The sequence below is a fragment of the Macaca mulatta genome, chromosome 5 (genome assembly GCF_049350105.2).
Source record: "Macaca mulatta isolate MMU2019108-1 chromosome 5, T2T-MMU8v2.0, whole genome shotgun sequence".
Classification (NCBI taxonomy): Eukaryota; Metazoa; Chordata; class Mammalia; order Primates; family Cercopithecidae; genus Macaca; species Macaca mulatta.
Genome location: NC_133410.1, coordinates 121,655,834 through 121,671,829, shown reverse-complemented (window position 1 = coordinate 121,671,829; position 15,996 = coordinate 121,655,834). Strand labels below are relative to the sequence as shown.

The 15,996-nt window shown below is 41.3% G+C and overlaps 1 protein-coding gene across 31 annotated transcripts in view; it reads right to left on the bottom strand.

Annotated features, from left to right (window-relative positions):
* The window catches only part of ALPK1 (alpha kinase 1), a 136,763-nt gene that overhangs the window by 15,167 nt on the left and 105,600 nt on the right, over window positions 1-15,996 (bottom strand). For 27 of the 31 annotated variants that reach the window (XM_078002156.1, XM_028848675.2, XM_078002148.1 and 24 more), the window contains 4 exons: window positions 15,333-15,531; window positions 2,530-2,589; window positions 793-879; window positions 4-80 (listed from right to left, as the gene is read on the bottom strand). In XM_078002156.1, coding sequence (XP_077858282.1) covers window positions 4-80; window positions 793-879; window positions 2,530-2,589; window positions 15,333-15,342 — 234 coding nt within the window. In that variant the 5' untranslated portion in view covers window positions 15,343-15,531. Of the gene's footprint in view, window positions 1-3; window positions 81-792; window positions 880-1,162; window positions 1,250-2,529; window positions 2,590-15,332; window positions 15,636-15,996 lie in introns of those variants that run through there. The other 4 variants (XM_078002145.1, XM_078002144.1, XM_078002146.1 and 1 more) reach the window with 2 other exon arrangements.

Below are 15,996 nucleotides of genomic sequence, written 5' to 3'. Positions count from 1 at the left end.
CACCTTTTTATCCGGCTGAGGAAGTGACAAATATCCTACGATGGAGGCCCATATTAACTCTGCTGCTTCGTACCACATCCCTGAAAAAAAAAGAGGGGCAGGGAGAGGGACAGGGGAGGAACAGCTGGTATCTGTGTTCTTGTATGAGAGAATACCTTTGAAAACTAATACAGAAACAAGACTCATTAGATCCTGTTAGGAAAACTCAGGCTTAGATTAGATTGACACAGTAATGTTTTTCCAACTGTAATAGAGACAATTTTTCCATTTCACTGGGAAATAGAATTATTATATATTTGTATATATAATATGTATAATATATGTAGTTTTCTCAGTATTTTTACAAAAATAATAATTGCCACCTCCTGTTAAAATTTCTCAAACCCTTATTTTGCATTCTAAAGTATATTAACATTCTATAAACTTGAAAAATTCATGAATACCTTAAGGAATGAACGAACACAATGTCACGGTGGGTATAGTATAAGGTGTCGCCATATTACACGGAGTCCTGCTGAACTGAGTCAGGTGTGAGAAATAACACTGGGAACCCTACAGTTAACATCACAATATACAACCGTGAACCTCTCTAACAAAGCTTACTAGAAAAAAAAATTATTAATATTTGTGACACTCCTAGGATCTTAAATGCCATTCTCTTTTCGATGAGGAAACTAAGGCAAGTGGAAATTAACAATTTTAGCCAGATAAAAGAAGAAAATTCCACAGTGAAACCATGCAGCCAGGCTTCGTAAATGAGCTTTGAGAAACGCAAGTGTTAGATGATGGTACCTAGCTTTTGCAGAATCTGCCCTCTGATCTGTATACAGACCGACTGCACCAGGACCTTGTCACTTTCATTTCTGTACAGCCAGGTACCTAAAAGAAAAGAGGAAAACTTCCCTTGAATTATCAGAGATATTGCCTTGTAAATTAAAAGAATTTTCACAGAAGTCTTCATGAGCACATGTGACATCATTTTGAGAGACAATCTTGTCTCTACATTTAGAATCAGGTCCAAACTTCTTGCTGTAGCCTCAGGCTCTGCAGGAACTGACTCCTGTCTGGTCTCCAGTTCCCTCACTTACTCTCCGTCCACTCTAGCTTTATTTTGCCTCCTTGTAATAGGACTGGCCTCTTGCTTCATGGCAGCTGTACTTACCACTAGCCCTGCTTGGGATCCTCTTTCCTCTGGCTTCTTAAGAGGCCAGATCCTTCTTCAGGTCTCAGCTTCAGTGCTTTTCCTCAAAGGCCTCCACAGATTAATTTTTCTACACTGTTACCCCCACTGTCTTATGGTTGCTTTGCAGAGGGTGAGGTGGATCCCAACTGAGGAAAATTTGTTTGGATGTCAAAACTGATGACTCCACACGTGTACCAAGAGGGTATGAGAAGATTTATTGCTCACATAATGAGGCTTTCTAGGGTAAGTCAGGCTGGCACCCAAGCTGCTCCTTTGACTCAGGCAGGGAGTGGTGAGTGGCTTTGCTTGTCACTGTGACTGGGGTGTGGGGCCGGGTAAAGGTTCCTGGAAGCTGGGTTTGGGTGTGTGGATGAAAGGGCTTTTTGTTGTTTGTTTGTTTTAATCAGCCTGTCCAGTGTGAGACAAAAGTAAAAAAGGCTGTGGCTTGAAAACTGTCAGTGGTCAAACATCAAAAATAGAGGCAGACTCTTTACTGCCCCCTCACTATTCTCTGTCACATCAGATAATATTTATTTTCTTCCTAGCTTTGAATCTGTGTGTATGTGTGCGTGTGTGTGCACATGATGGCAAGAGTGTATATTGTAGTTTAGTGATGGTGGCCACAAGTGAGGGGTGCGTGGTTAATATTTGGATTCCAAACTATCTCCCCATTAGAAATGTCCACAAGTGTCAAGGAGTTTGAGGCCTCACATCCAAGCATGCTGAGTTTAAAAGTCCAGTGGAAACTTCTCAACTTATTGATAAACTTGCTAACTTAAATGCCCAGAAATTCAGACACGATATCCGAAGGCTTAAGTTATTTGTTACCCAATTATTAGGACTTGCTTCCTTTCATGTATAATTAAATATTGAAAGAAAATCCATTTGGAAACAAGTTTTATTAAAGTTCTTATGTACCAAAAATCAAATCTATCTTCTGAACCATTTAAATCGATAAAGCCAAAGCAGACTCTTCTGAACTTACAGGCTTTTATTTCCAATCACAATTTTGTTTAAAAGCTGCTATCGAACCTTTATAAGGCCCACAGAGTTACCTGCCTTGACAGTGACCGTCCATTAGATAACATACTCTGTAAGGAAACAGGCCAATAGTAGATTCCTTGTCTTTGTTTGTTGTTGTTGTTGTTGTTAACTTAGAGAAAACAGACACACAGAGATGTAAGCTGCTTGATCAAAGCTTCTTCATTCATCAGTGGCAGAGCCAGTCCCAGATAGCTCTGAAAACATCTAATGTATGGTAACTATTAAGTCAGTAAGTTGTTATTAAATGAGTGCTCTGTTTGGGGCTGAGGTAAAGGTCATTGTGAAGATATGAAAGTACTCACCCGTTGCTCCATTGTTGCTTATTAGACTGCTCAGAATATACTCTGCTTTTAAAAGTTTTCCTGAAAAGCAGCAACCAAATGCCACATGATTAGCTGTGAAAATGCACTTAACAATTACAAGTCGTTCATGCTCTAAGATGAATATATTGCAGCAGGAACTGTAACCTCCCCTGGAAACATTCCGTTTTATAATTTAAAATCAATAACGACATCATCTATAAAACTGAGAAAAAAAGATGAAGTTTCCAGAAGTTGGTAAGGTGGGAAGTTGGACAGTATCTAAAATGGCTATTAGATTCATACGTATGTGATAATTCATTCACATAGAGCAAGGCTTGTGGAGTAGCGGCAAACTTTTGTAACAGGCTGTGCCACCTCCCTGTGAAAGCTATACTTCAAGAAGTGCAATGGAGTTACCCATGGACAGGAACTAGTTATGGAATTATCAGGAAGGAATTTGGAGGTGGGGAGTGAGGAGATTCTTTCTCAAGGGTTTACTTATTTTGTTACTACCACATAGGAAGGGCCTATTCTATGGACACCTGTTGGAAGCACAATTGTTTATCCTTTGAACCAAACATTCCTTTTTCCAGGTGCCTCTAAGCCCTACATGATCTGGCTTCCATGACTTCTTTGACCTCACCTCTAACTTCTTGTTCCTTCCTTCTCAGCCCTCTACTTCAGTCACAGTGGCTTCCTTATCATCCCTTGAGTAGACCAGGCTCATTACCACATCAGAGTTTTTGTATTTACAATTCTTTCAGTGTGTAATGCTTTCATCCCAAATGTCTGCAAGGCTTCCTCTCTTCTTCTTCAGGTCTTTGCTCAAATGTCACTGTCTCTGAAGGCCTCCCCTGACCATCTTATTTTAAATTACATACATAGATATATGCTCTGGCTGTGGTAGATTGTATTTCCAAAAAGACCACACCAATATATTCCATTCTTCACGCTTATTTGCAACGATGACCTGGTCATTTTTCTATCAAGAAGTGGAATCTATAGTTTATTTCCCCTCATCAAGAACACAACTGGCCCTGTGACCTGTTTTAACCAATGGAATGTGGCAGAAATCTGGGCGTTAAGGGATCTATAAATTTTGCCTTCCCTTCTTGGAACTTAGCCCAGTGCTCTGAGGAAGCTGAGGCTGCCACATGGAGAGGCCCAAGCAAAGGAGAGCTGAGGACCTCTCCCTAAGCCTCCGCTGGGCTCTTGGCTGGCAGCCAGTACCAAATGCCTACTGTGTGGGTGAGACCATGACAGACCTTCTAGCTATCCCAGCTTCCAGCTGACAGTAGTTATAACAATCACCCAAACTACAAATTATGAGACTGAATAAATTATTACTGTTTTAAGCCACTAAGCCATGGAGTGGCTTGTAACATAGAAATAGAGAAATCACACGCTTAAAAGTGGAGTACTACTATAACAAAAATTTTGGAGACTTGAAGGGTGTTGAGACAAAAGGCAGTGAAAAAATTGTTCCTGGAAGTTTGAGAAAGGGAACAGACATTATACGTGCTGTAAAGTTTGGCAACATGGTCTCCAGGAGTAATGTGGACTGTAGCAAAATGTAACCAGTGGACTTGGTGTCTAGCTAAGGAGATACCTAGGAAGGATATTGAAAGTGGCAAAGTGTATATCTTTTAGTTACCCAAGATAAAGTACAGGAAGAAAGCGATAACCTAAAGAAGAAACTACAGTAGTCGCCTCTGTCCCCTGTTTTCTTTTCTGCAGTTTCAGTTACCAGCAGTCAACAGCAGTCCAAAAATATTAAACAGGAAATTCCAGGAATAAACAATTCATAAGTTTTAAATTGCGTGCCGTTCTGAGTAGCATGATGAAATCTCATCCTGCCTCGGACATGAACCATCCCTTTTTCCAGCAGATCCATGCTATCTATGATGACCACTCATTAGTCACTTAGCAGCCCTCTCCATTATCAGATGAACTGTCTGTTGGGTAATGCAGTGCTTGTGTCCAAGTCACCCTTATTTTACTTAACAGTGGCCCCAAAGGGCAGGAGTAGTGATGCTGGCAATTTGGATATGCCAAAGAGAAGCTGTAAAGTGCTTTCTTTAAGTGAGAAGGTGAAAATTCTCAATGTAATAAGGAAGGAAAAAATTCATATGCCAAAGTTGCTAAGGTCTATGGTAAGGATGCATCCTCTATCCAAAAATGGTGAAGAAGGAAAAAGAGATTTGTGCTAGTTTTGCTGTCACATCTCAAACTGTGAAAGTATGGCTACAGTGTGTGATAGGTGCTTAGTTAAGATGGAAAAGGCATTAAATTGGTGGGTAGAAGACATAAACAGAAATGTGTCTTCATTAATGGCAATCGGGCTTGGGCATCTACTGGGGTCTTGGAACGTATCCCTCATGAATAAGGGGGGACTACTGTATTCCATTTTAAAGCAAGACTTAGAGAAAGTAGACACGGCCCAGAATAGTCTTTCCAGACAGCAAGACATTCTGAAGATAAATTTAAAATATTAAAACCTGGGGAAAAAGTCAAATTCAGGGCACTGGCAGTAAAATGTGACCTTAGGGTCAAGATCAAACCAAGGGCATGGCTGTAAAACACTTTAAGACCTCAGACCCTCTGACCAAGCAAAAGAGCTTCCAAGAATCTTAAGGGTGCTGTCCTGTATCCCTTTGGTTTGCAGCCCAAAGTAGCATTCAAAGATAAATGTAGGCATTTTTTCCCCCTAATTTAATATGTTAAAAAGTTAGAAAGCATTTAAAGGAATTATATCAGCTTGATTTAAGAAGGGCAGAGATAGTTCAAAATGAAAAGAGACACATCTGGGAGTCAAACTTTCTATAGGCATGGAGCAGGCTGAGATGTTTTCACAAAAAATATTTTATGGGCCAGGCACGGTGGTTCATGCCTGTAATCCCAGCACTTTGGGAGACCGAGGTGGGTGGATCACCTGAGGTCAGGAGTTCGAGACCAGCCTGACCAATATGGTGAAACCCCATCTCTACTAAAAATACAAAAAGTAGCCAGGCATGGTGGCGTGCACCTGTAGTCTCAGCTACTGGGGAGGCTGAGACAGGAGAATTGCTTGAATCCAGGAGGTGTAGGTTGCAGTGGGCTGAGATCTCACCATTGTACTCCAGCCTACATGACAGTCTCTCTACGTATGTATGTGTACATGTGTATATGTATGTGGACAAGGAAGGATGATTCAGAGGACAAATCCAAGAGCTGAGGAGAACCATTCTCAAAGAGAAAAAGTGAGCCCTAATCCAGAAATAATTCTTGTCCCCACATCAGGAAGACTTGGGATATATGCCTGGCTAGATTTTAGATTAATATGAACTGTGACTGCTGCATGACTCATTTTCCCCGCTTTTGCACAGAAGCGCCTATTGAAATGATCTTTTCCTGAATCCCTGTTGCATGTCAGTTGTGTTGGAAGATAGATAACTCATCTTTTAGTTCACAAGTCTCTGCATCCCCAGAAGTACCTGAGAAGCTTTGTTTGTCCCTAAATGTACTTCAGAGGATAAGATCTTAAGCTTTGAACCTGAACCCTTAATGGCACGAGGCTTTGAGGGAGGAGTGAGTGTATTTTGCACATGAGAGAGATGTGTATTGTTGTAGCCAGAGCATGAACTATGATGAAATTATTTTAGGCCAGTAAATTTGGGGAGTGGCTTGTTGCAAAGCAAATGATCACAAAACACTGTCACCGCTTCTCACCTTCTCTGCTTTATTTTTCTTTGTCATTTATTGCCATAAGACACACTGTATATTTTAATTATTTCCTCATTGCCTAGGTCTCCCCAGTAGAGAGTGAATTCTAAGACAGTAGAAGGTTTTGTCTGTTTTGTTCACTGTCCTGTCCCATGTACCTCCAACAATGCTTGGAACAGGGCAAATACTCAATAGATATTTGTCATTCATCCAAATACATGTTTGAATTGTGCCAGGGATTGTGCTAAGAGCTGGAGGCAGAATGATGAACAAGACAGAGCCCCTGTCTTCAAGGTAATAATAGTAATAATAACAACAATAACAGCTACCATTTATTAAGTGTTTACTATGTGATGGACATTGTTCTAAATTATATATAAGCACTCTATTGTCTTCATTTCACAAATAAAGAAATGGGCCTTACAGAAGATAAGTATCATCACCAAAAGATATGAACCAAGGCAGCCTGCCATGAAAGTCCAAACTCTCCAGTGCTAAACTGCTTCCCAGAGATATCACTATTTCAGATGAGTTGTCCAACATGATATTTTTGTAGGGGACCATTTTCAGCCATGCAGGATATAATTTTCTTTCTTCACATTCTCTTTCTGTCATCAGAGGAGGGAACATACAGCATGAAATAATATCTGCAGGTTTTAGAGTTTCTCATCTTCTCTCCTTCCCTTACCAATTTTTAAAGTTACTGTCCTCCCTCCCTTTCTCTCTACTTCTTTCCTTTCATCCTTCCTTCCTTCTTTCCCTTCTGCCTTTCTTTCTCTTTTCTTCCCTCCCTCCCTTTCTAATTTCCTCTCTGTTTTAAAACGCCATTGTTTTGCTATTTTTTATTCTTTATAGTTCTATCTTCTCCCCCAACTTGAACCACTTGAAGATAATGAACCATATCTTGATCATCTTTATAACTATCCTAAAGGTCTAATGCAATTGTTGGCACATAGCAGGCTTTCCACATATATTTGGCCAAAAAAAGAAAGACAGAGAAAGAGAGAATAAAAGAAAATTAGTATCTGAAATCATGGTTTACAGTCGAATTAAATTTATTCACATCAATATGTTTAAAAAGAGAGATATCAAATGAAATACCTAAATGAATAAATTTTATCAAAGTAATCTCTATTCTTAAAAGATATATTTCTAATTAGGTTTTGTTGCTAACTAAGAATGGGCATTTAAAAAATACTGACTTTGTATTTACCAACCTTACTTAATTTCTTAATTCTAACAATTAATCTGTGGATTTCTTGGAGTATTCTGTGTGCAGCCATATCGTCTACAGATAATACCGTTTTTGTTTTTTCATTTCTAGCCTTTATACTTTTTATTTCCTTTCATTTTCTTATTGCCTTGAGAGAACTTCCAGGAAAGTGTCAAATAGAGGCAGTAATGAGGTACTTTTTTTTCTCAACCTGACTTTAAAAGGAATTCTTATAATTTTTCATCATTGGTTTTGCTGGAGGCTTTCAGTTACTTCCTTTGATCAGTTTAAGAAAATTCCCTCCGATGCAGGGAGGAACTTACCATTTTTCAGCTCCAACTTATCATCTTTCAGTTCCAATTCACCCTTCAATACCTGCTTTGTGATCATGCGGATGGATCTGGTAAGCATTTCTCCTTTGCCAGCTAGCAAGATGGTAAGGATGGTAAGCCTTGTCATCGTGGGTGTGGAAGGATGCTGCATGGCAAGGGTGCTTCTCATCCTGACTTGATGTGCTCCTCTGGCCAGGCCACTGTGGGTACCACTTCCTCAATGCCCGACTCCTACAGCACAGGCTTTCATAGCTTTCCCTGTGCCTGACTCCTGCAACACAGGTGACTTCTGTAGCATGTCTCCTCAGCGTGCAGCAGTCAGTCGAACCCAGCAGTCAGTCCTCTCAGCTGACTTTACAGTGAAGTGCTGTCAGTTAGGCTCCTGTGGCGACCAGTTTCCCCTGGCACTCTGTAAAGGCAGCTTTGTGGTGAGTTCTAAGGCACAGCGCCTCCCCGTGGACGGTTTCCCCCAACACTCAGAAGGTGGGTTTCCAGTGAGTTCTGCCAGCATGGAACCTTGGTGACTTCTCTGCCATGCAGCGAGCCATGTCTGTACCTTCTCCAACAAGGTCTTGATCTCAGCCATGGTGTGTGTATGAGGGCCAGGAGCTCTTTTTTAGGTGTCCTATCTGAGTCCAAGGAATAGTGACTATACCTTATAACTGCTATCTTGCACTCTTTAGAGTTCTTTAGAGTTCTCTTTACTTTTCACTAGCCAAGCTCTCATTACTCTAATTCCCTGAAATAGTAATTCTTTGTATCAAATTTTCCTTGTTCAAATTACTGTGTGGTTTCTGTTACCTGATTACATTTCTATCCCTAGTTTGCATTTTTAACCTAAGTTGGTTGAAAATTTTATTAACTTTAAAAAATCTATTTAGGTGAATGCATACTTTTTCTTCTTTATTCTGTGCATGTGGTGCACTAAATGAATAGATTAAAAAATATTTAACTATCAGCCAGGCACGGTGACTCATGCCTATAATCCCAGGACTTTGGGAAGCTGAGGCAGGAAGATAGCTTGAGCCCAGGAATTCAAGACCAACCTGGGCAACATAGAGAGACCTCATCTCTACAGAAAATAAAAAAGTTAGCTGGGCATGGTGGCACGTGCCTGTAGTCCCAGCTGCTTGGGAGGCTAAAGTGGGAGGACTGCTTGGGCTTGGAAGGTTGAGGCTGCAGTGACCCATGATTGCACCACTGCACTCTGGCCTGGGTAACAGAGTGAGATCGTGTCCCCCACCCCTCCAAAAAAAAAACACAACAAAATAAAACCCACTATCCTTATATATCTGGAATAAACCTTCCTTGATTGAAATGCATTATTAATTTAATATAATGTTGGTCAATTTGGTAATATTTTAAGATTTTTTGCACCTTATTAATTATATAAGTGATATTGCCATATAATTTCCTTTTATTTTAATCTTACATGGCTAATGTATTTGCCACATTCTTTTTTTTTTTTTTTACTTTATAAAGAAAAAGAGATTTAATGGACTCACAGTTCCACATGGCTGGGAAAGCCTCACAATCATGGCAGAAGGAGAAGGAGGAGCAATGGCATGTTTTACATGGTGGGAGGCAAGAGAGCATGTGCAGGGGAACTGCCCTTTATGAAACCATCAAATCTCATGAAAACTCATTCACTATCATGAGAACAGCATGGGAAAAATCCTGCCCCCATAATTCAATCACCTTCCACCGGGTTCCTCCTGTGACACATTGGGATTATGGGAACTATAATTCAAGATGACATTTGACTGGGGACACAGCCAAACCCTATCAACCTAGGTGTAGAATTACTGTCATGTAATAACACAATGTTTCACTTTTTGAAGAACTGCCAAATTGTTTTCCAAAGTGGCTGCACCATTTTACATTCCACTAGCAGTGTATGAGGGTTCTAATTTCCCTACATCCTCACTGATACTTATTGTCTTTTTGATTATAGTGAGTGTAAGGTGATATCTCATTGTGGTTTTGATTTACATTTTTCGAATGACTAATGGTGTCATATTTATTCTTTTTTTTATTATTATACTTTAAGTTGTAGGGTACATGTGCACAACGTGCAGGTTTGTTACATATGTATACTTGTGCCATGTTGGTGTGCTGCACCCATCAACTCATCAGCACCCATCAACTCGTCCTTTACATCAGGTATAACTCCCAATGCCATCCCTCCCCACTCCCCCCTCCCCATAATAGGCCCCAGTACCACATTCTTTAGTCATCATCTTTTTTTACTCTCCACTTCTTCATTCTAAGTTCAATTTTCTCCTTAGAAAAATGCATCCTTTAGTGTGTATGTGAGTGTGTGTGTGAATGAGAAAGAGCTGTCTTGAGAATAATTCATTTTTAGTCAATCAGGTCTGAAAATGTTTATTTCATCCTCACTTTTGAATGACAATTTTGCTAGGTATAAAATCCTAGGTTGAAACCCATGTCCTCTCAATTTTTTGGAAATTCTCTTGCTTTCTGGACTCTTATTATTGATGATACTTTTTGTTAGTCTAAACATACTTCCTATATTAATCTGTCTTTTCTCTCTCTCATTGACTTTCTTATTGTTTGATTTTCTATAGTTTACCACACTAGGTATGGTCTAGATGTGAATTTATTTTAAAAGTTTTTTTTTTTTTTTTTTTTTTTTTTTTGAGACAGGGTCTTGCTCTGTCACTCAGGCTGGAGTGCAGTGGTGCAATCATGGCTTACTGCAGCCTCAGTCTCCTGGGCTCAAGAGATCCTCCCACCGTAGCCACTGGAGTAGCTGAGACTACAGCTACATGTCACCACACCTGACTGATTTTATTTTTTTGATGAGACGAGATCTCCCTATGTTGCCCAGGCTGGTCTTGAACTCCTGGGCTCATGCAATCCCTCCTGCCTTGGCCTCCTGAAGTCCTGGGATTACAGGTATGAGTCACCATGCCAGGCCTAAAACTTTTTTGCCCAAGGCTAGATATACTTCTTCAGTATAAAGACATAATTTTCTCCAATTCTGAGTCTAGTTAGTCCTGCTAGAAGTCTTCTATGCTTCTGTGTTTTTTTCAATCTCTTTGAGTTTTTTAAACTTCTCTTTTATATTTTCATCTACTTAGCTCTCTGTGCTTCATTTTCAACATTTTCTTTAAATACAGTTTCCAGTTCCACAATTTTTTCCCCCACTGTTACTGGTATTACAGGAGTACATTTCTGGTAGGTCAGTTATGGGGTTGGAATATCTAATAAACTGGCTGTAGAAAATGTACCTTGATTTTAAGGTTGTTAGTGGTCATTTGTCCTAGGTGGGCAGCCAAGCACATGTTAGAATCTTTAGATCATCCCTTGCTAGTCAAGCAAGGTTCATAGAACAGCAGCATCTCAGGCAATACCAGAGATCTACTAAATCGGAATCTGCATTTTAATAAGATCTTTAGGGGATTCAGAGCACACGGAAGTTTGGGGAGCACTACTCTGGGGAGCACTACTCTGGAGCACTACTCTGGAGCACTACTATTTGTGTCTTTTTGTTGCTGGCCTGAATCGAGATTAAGTGAAACACTGAGAGTGAGCATTTAGAAATTTTTATTATCATTTGCCAAAATAATTGTATAACTCTTGAAGCTGATAATAATAAATACATTAAGCTTGCATTTTTGTATCTTTGTTTTTTACTTCATTTTTCTAAGGATTTATTTTATCTCATTCACCCCATTGAAGCAGTCTGGTTGGCAGTTGGACACCCTTATTAGCAGATGAAATGCCAAAAGCTTATCTCACCAACTGGGAGGGTGTTCTGTGCTCCTCAGTCACGGTTTTGTGGTTGAATTCTTGTATCTTGTCTATATAAAAATGAACTTGTATGCTCTGCCTGTTTTGTGGGGGAATTCCCCATCAATTCATCAATTACTATTACTTTCTCATTTTTTTCTTTTTTCTTTTCTTTTCTTTTTTTTTTTTTTTTTGAGACAGAGTCTCACTGTTACCCAGGCTGGAGTGCAATGGCACAATCTGGGTTAACTGCAACCTCTGCCTCCTGGGTTCAAGCAATTCTCCTGCCTCAGTCTCCCAAGTAGCTAGGATTACAGGCACCTGCCACCACACCAGGCTAATTTTTTGTGTTTTTAATAGAGACGGGGTTTCGCCATGTTAGCCAGGCTGGTCTCAAACTCCTGACTTCAGGTAATCCACTCGCCTTGACCTCCCAAAATGCTGGGACTGCAGGCGTGAGCCACCACCCAGCCTGTTGCTTATAAATTTTAAGGTAAGGTCATCTTTAGCCAAGAATATTTTCCTGTGAGATTCCCAAGGTCCTGGGATGTAGATACTTCTCTAGAGCATAGTTTTGCATTTGATCTCCTGGGGTCCAGAAATTTCAGTCTTGAACAATTTTTTTTCTTAATTATTTGATGGCAGGTTTCCTGCTTTGTGGGCAGAGTAAATTCAGACTCCACACTCAAATTTGGCACAGAGTTGAGATTTTTATTTTAGAGGGGAGTTTTTTTTCCCCTCCATCCCAGAGCTTGGGCAGACAGCAGGCGTCCTTGTAACTTCTCTGCGCAGGCTGGTGGGATTGTTCAGTCTCCTTTTATAGCCTATGCAAACCTTTAAGAATTCCAGCTTGATGCAAATATTTTACTTCTCACATGGGCACAAGGCAACTATCTCTCATCTCTGCCCAGGGATTAAAATGACAGCCCCTTCCCTTGAGGTCTTTGCTCAAGTGTAACTTCCTTTGGCTATGTGTCGTAAGCAGTAGTCTACTGCTGTGATTTTAAATACCTTTTATGTTTCAGGTACCTACAAATCTTTAATTCACTATATTTATGTATTTGTAATGGGAGAAGACTGCACTTGCTCTGTCCTCCATGTTGATGGAATTGGAAATCTGAGTCTTTATCTGTAACTGTGGTTTGAAAGGTTTTGTCTCCTAATTTCAGGCAAGAGTGAGGTGAGCAGGCCTTATGAGTCTTCTCTTTTTTTTTGAGACGAAGTCTCTATCTTGTCCCCCAGGCTGGAGTGCAATGGCACGATTTCACTCACTGCAACCTCCACCTCCCAGGTTCAAGTGATTCTCCTGCCTCAGCCTCCTAAGTAGCTGGGATTACAGGTGCCTGCCACCACGCCTGGCTAATTTTTGTATTTTTTAGTAGAGACGGGGTTTCACCATGTTGGCCAGGCTGGTCTCGAACTTGTGACCTCAGGTAATCCACCCGCTTCGGCCTCCCAAAGTGCTGGGATTACAGGCCTGAGCTACCGTGCCCGGCCTTGTGAGTCTTCTCTTGCTTCTGACATCCCACTACATTGAGTGTTTGGCTGGATGGAACCCTGTGGTGGATACCAGGAAGCGCTGGATCAGAAGGATAATAGCAAGACTGCTGTCCTCTCATATTACCTTTGTTTTTCTTCCTTACCCCTTACAATATTATATAATCTCTTTCACTTCTCCACCCCCTGATTCCTAAGTGCTTGGCCTGAGAGCCTCCTTTCAGCAAATCTTCTTCTGTTACCCCTAAACCATCCCTGCTCGCAGTCCCAGTCCTTCTCTCTCTTTGAGACAGCCAGTGTAGGTGGAGGCTCCAGATGTTTTGGGGCAGACATTTACACAAGAAGACTTCACTCTGAGGCTATATTTGTCTTTCTGTGGCACTTCTAATAGGGTCTTTGAGGAAAAGACAATCCCAACTATTGGGGAAAGAGATCCAGGACCTTTATGTTAGACACAGGATAATGTGAGTACAGGAGCATCATCATGATCATTGTGATCATACCAAGGCTTTCTCATCATCAGGAGAAAACTGCTATACCACCTGATTAGAACCTTGAGAGAAATAATTTTAAAAACCCTCCCAAAACCAATTTTAAAAAAGGAAACCTGGTCAGGCATGGCAGTTGACACCTGTAATCCCAGCATTTTGGGAGGCTGAGGTGGGTGGATCACCTGAGGTCAGGAGTTTGAGACCAGCCTGGGCAACATGGCAAAACCCAGTCTTTACAAAAAATACAAAAATTAGCTGGGTGTGGTGGCGCATGCCTATAGTCTCAGCTACTTAGGAGGCTGAGGTGGGAACATCACCTGAGCCTCGGAAGTTGAGGCTGCAGTGGGTTGTGATCAGGCCACTGCACTCCAGCTTGGGCAACAGAGCAAGACTGTCTCAAAAACAAAACAAAAACAAAAACGGGAACCTGAGAGATCAGTTTGGACATGTAAAAGCAAAGCTATCAACGTCCCTGTTTACCATTTGACCTCAGTTTCCATGTCACACTATAGCAATGCTGTATGGCAGAAAATAAGCTACATTTCTCTGTTCCAAGCTCTTGTTGATGAGAACCAGTATTAGAACCCTGCCTGCACCCTCCAGCCTTCGCCACTCTGTTCCCCTCAGAGAATGCCCTGCTCATACATCATTACTATCTGACACCATCAGAAGGAACAACAGTTGTTAGGTTTCTTTCATGTCCCAGACATTATAAATTACATTAGGAACATTTGAAAGAAGAAATTTTTCCTAAGTTCAACTCTGTCCCTGAGTTACTTGAGATAAGTAAATAACAAGACATGCACAATTTATGCACAGTTGCAAGAACTTGAGCGTAAATGAACTTGGGCTTTTGAAAAGGTAACCTCCACTAGCCCATTTCTCCCATGTCCTTTTGTCTCTGTCCCTCTCTGCATTCAGCAATTGTCCTATTTAGCATAGTTAGTACAGTTCCTTTTCAAAGGAAATCAAGTAAAGAGATTTTAACCTCTTAAAGACCAGAGTTATTAAAATAATAGCAATAGCTAAAACCAATCAGAAAATGAACCAGTCCCACTTCTGGTAGGGGTAACTTGCCTTCTCTTTTCATCCTTTACTTTTTCAGTCTTGGAAACAGGAATAACAGGCTACACGTTTCTAAATCTAATGGCTACCAGCAGTTTAAATAATTCAAGAATTCTATGGAAGTGGACTTTGCAGTAATGCATAGCAGGCCCCCCTCCCCTCCAGCCCTCCTCCACACCACATCTTAAGTTAGAATGTCAGCCTCCTTTTTCATTTCATTCAAAGTGACAGGAAAAAAAAAAAAGATACTTTAAGACCTAATCAGGTACTGTACCGGTGTTCTGAATGATGAAAAAAACCCTCAAATTACTTCAGTGGGTTTGTCAGTTCTATTGTTAGCTTAGTCAAGTGGCCCTACAGAAAGGAGACAGGAGAGCGAAGAGAAAATAGTAGAATTCTAATCTGCTTTTTAAAGACTCTTGGTCAGAAGTATAGCAATTCAGATACCCCTGTTTGAAAGCAGCAGGACAGATTTGTTAGAAGACAAAAGCTCCAATTAGTATTTTCCACACCCTTTCACAATTTTCTCTACTGCTTTTGGCTCTGAAACCCTTTATGCCAGGGCCTTTGTGCTGGCAAAGAGGCGGGTGGAAGGGCACAGGGGCGGGGGAGGGGAGCCCCGGGCTCGGAAAGATGGCACGCAGGGCCCGGGTGCTCCGGGTGTCCCACAGAGGTCAAGTAGCTCGGGAGGGAAGGGGAGCTGCAGACACCGAGGACGCGGGGGCGGCCAGCAAGAGGGAAGCCTACCTGAGTTCATGGAGATTCGGGCTTGGCGAATAACCACCTGCGGGGCAATTGGCGTGGTTGGCTGCAACTTGTGGAGACCTTTGGCGACCTGCAGAAGTTTTCCAGAGACGTCGAGCCCATACAGGAACCGGTCCACCAAGAACACAATAGCTGCCGCAGCCGCACAGTCCCGAGCGAGGATGGAGGCCCTCAGGGACGCCTGGAGGAACAGCGTGGAACATCTTGAGCCAGGCGGAAACGCCGGCAGGCTGAGGGCCAGGCTTAGGGTGGGAGGCATTTTCATTAATACAACAAAACCCACAGCTAGGAAGAGAAAAATACTTTATTAGGCAGCTGAACCAAAAGAAATAAAATAGAAAAATCCAGTTCAATTGTGCAATAAAATAGTATTTTCTTCATTCAATGTCCCCCATTACATTTATAAAATTATAGAAGCGATAAATGCATACTTCCTGTTGTTAAAAACTCAAACAATACTAAAGTGCATAGGGTAAAAAGTAGGGCCGGGCATGGTGGCTCATGCCTGTAATCGCAGCACTTTGGGAGGCCGAGGCAGGCGGATCTCTTGAGGTCGGGAGTTCGAGACCAGCCTGGCCAGCATGGTGAAACCCTGTCTCTACTAAAAATACAAAAATTAGCTAGACGTGGTAATGGGCGCCTGTAG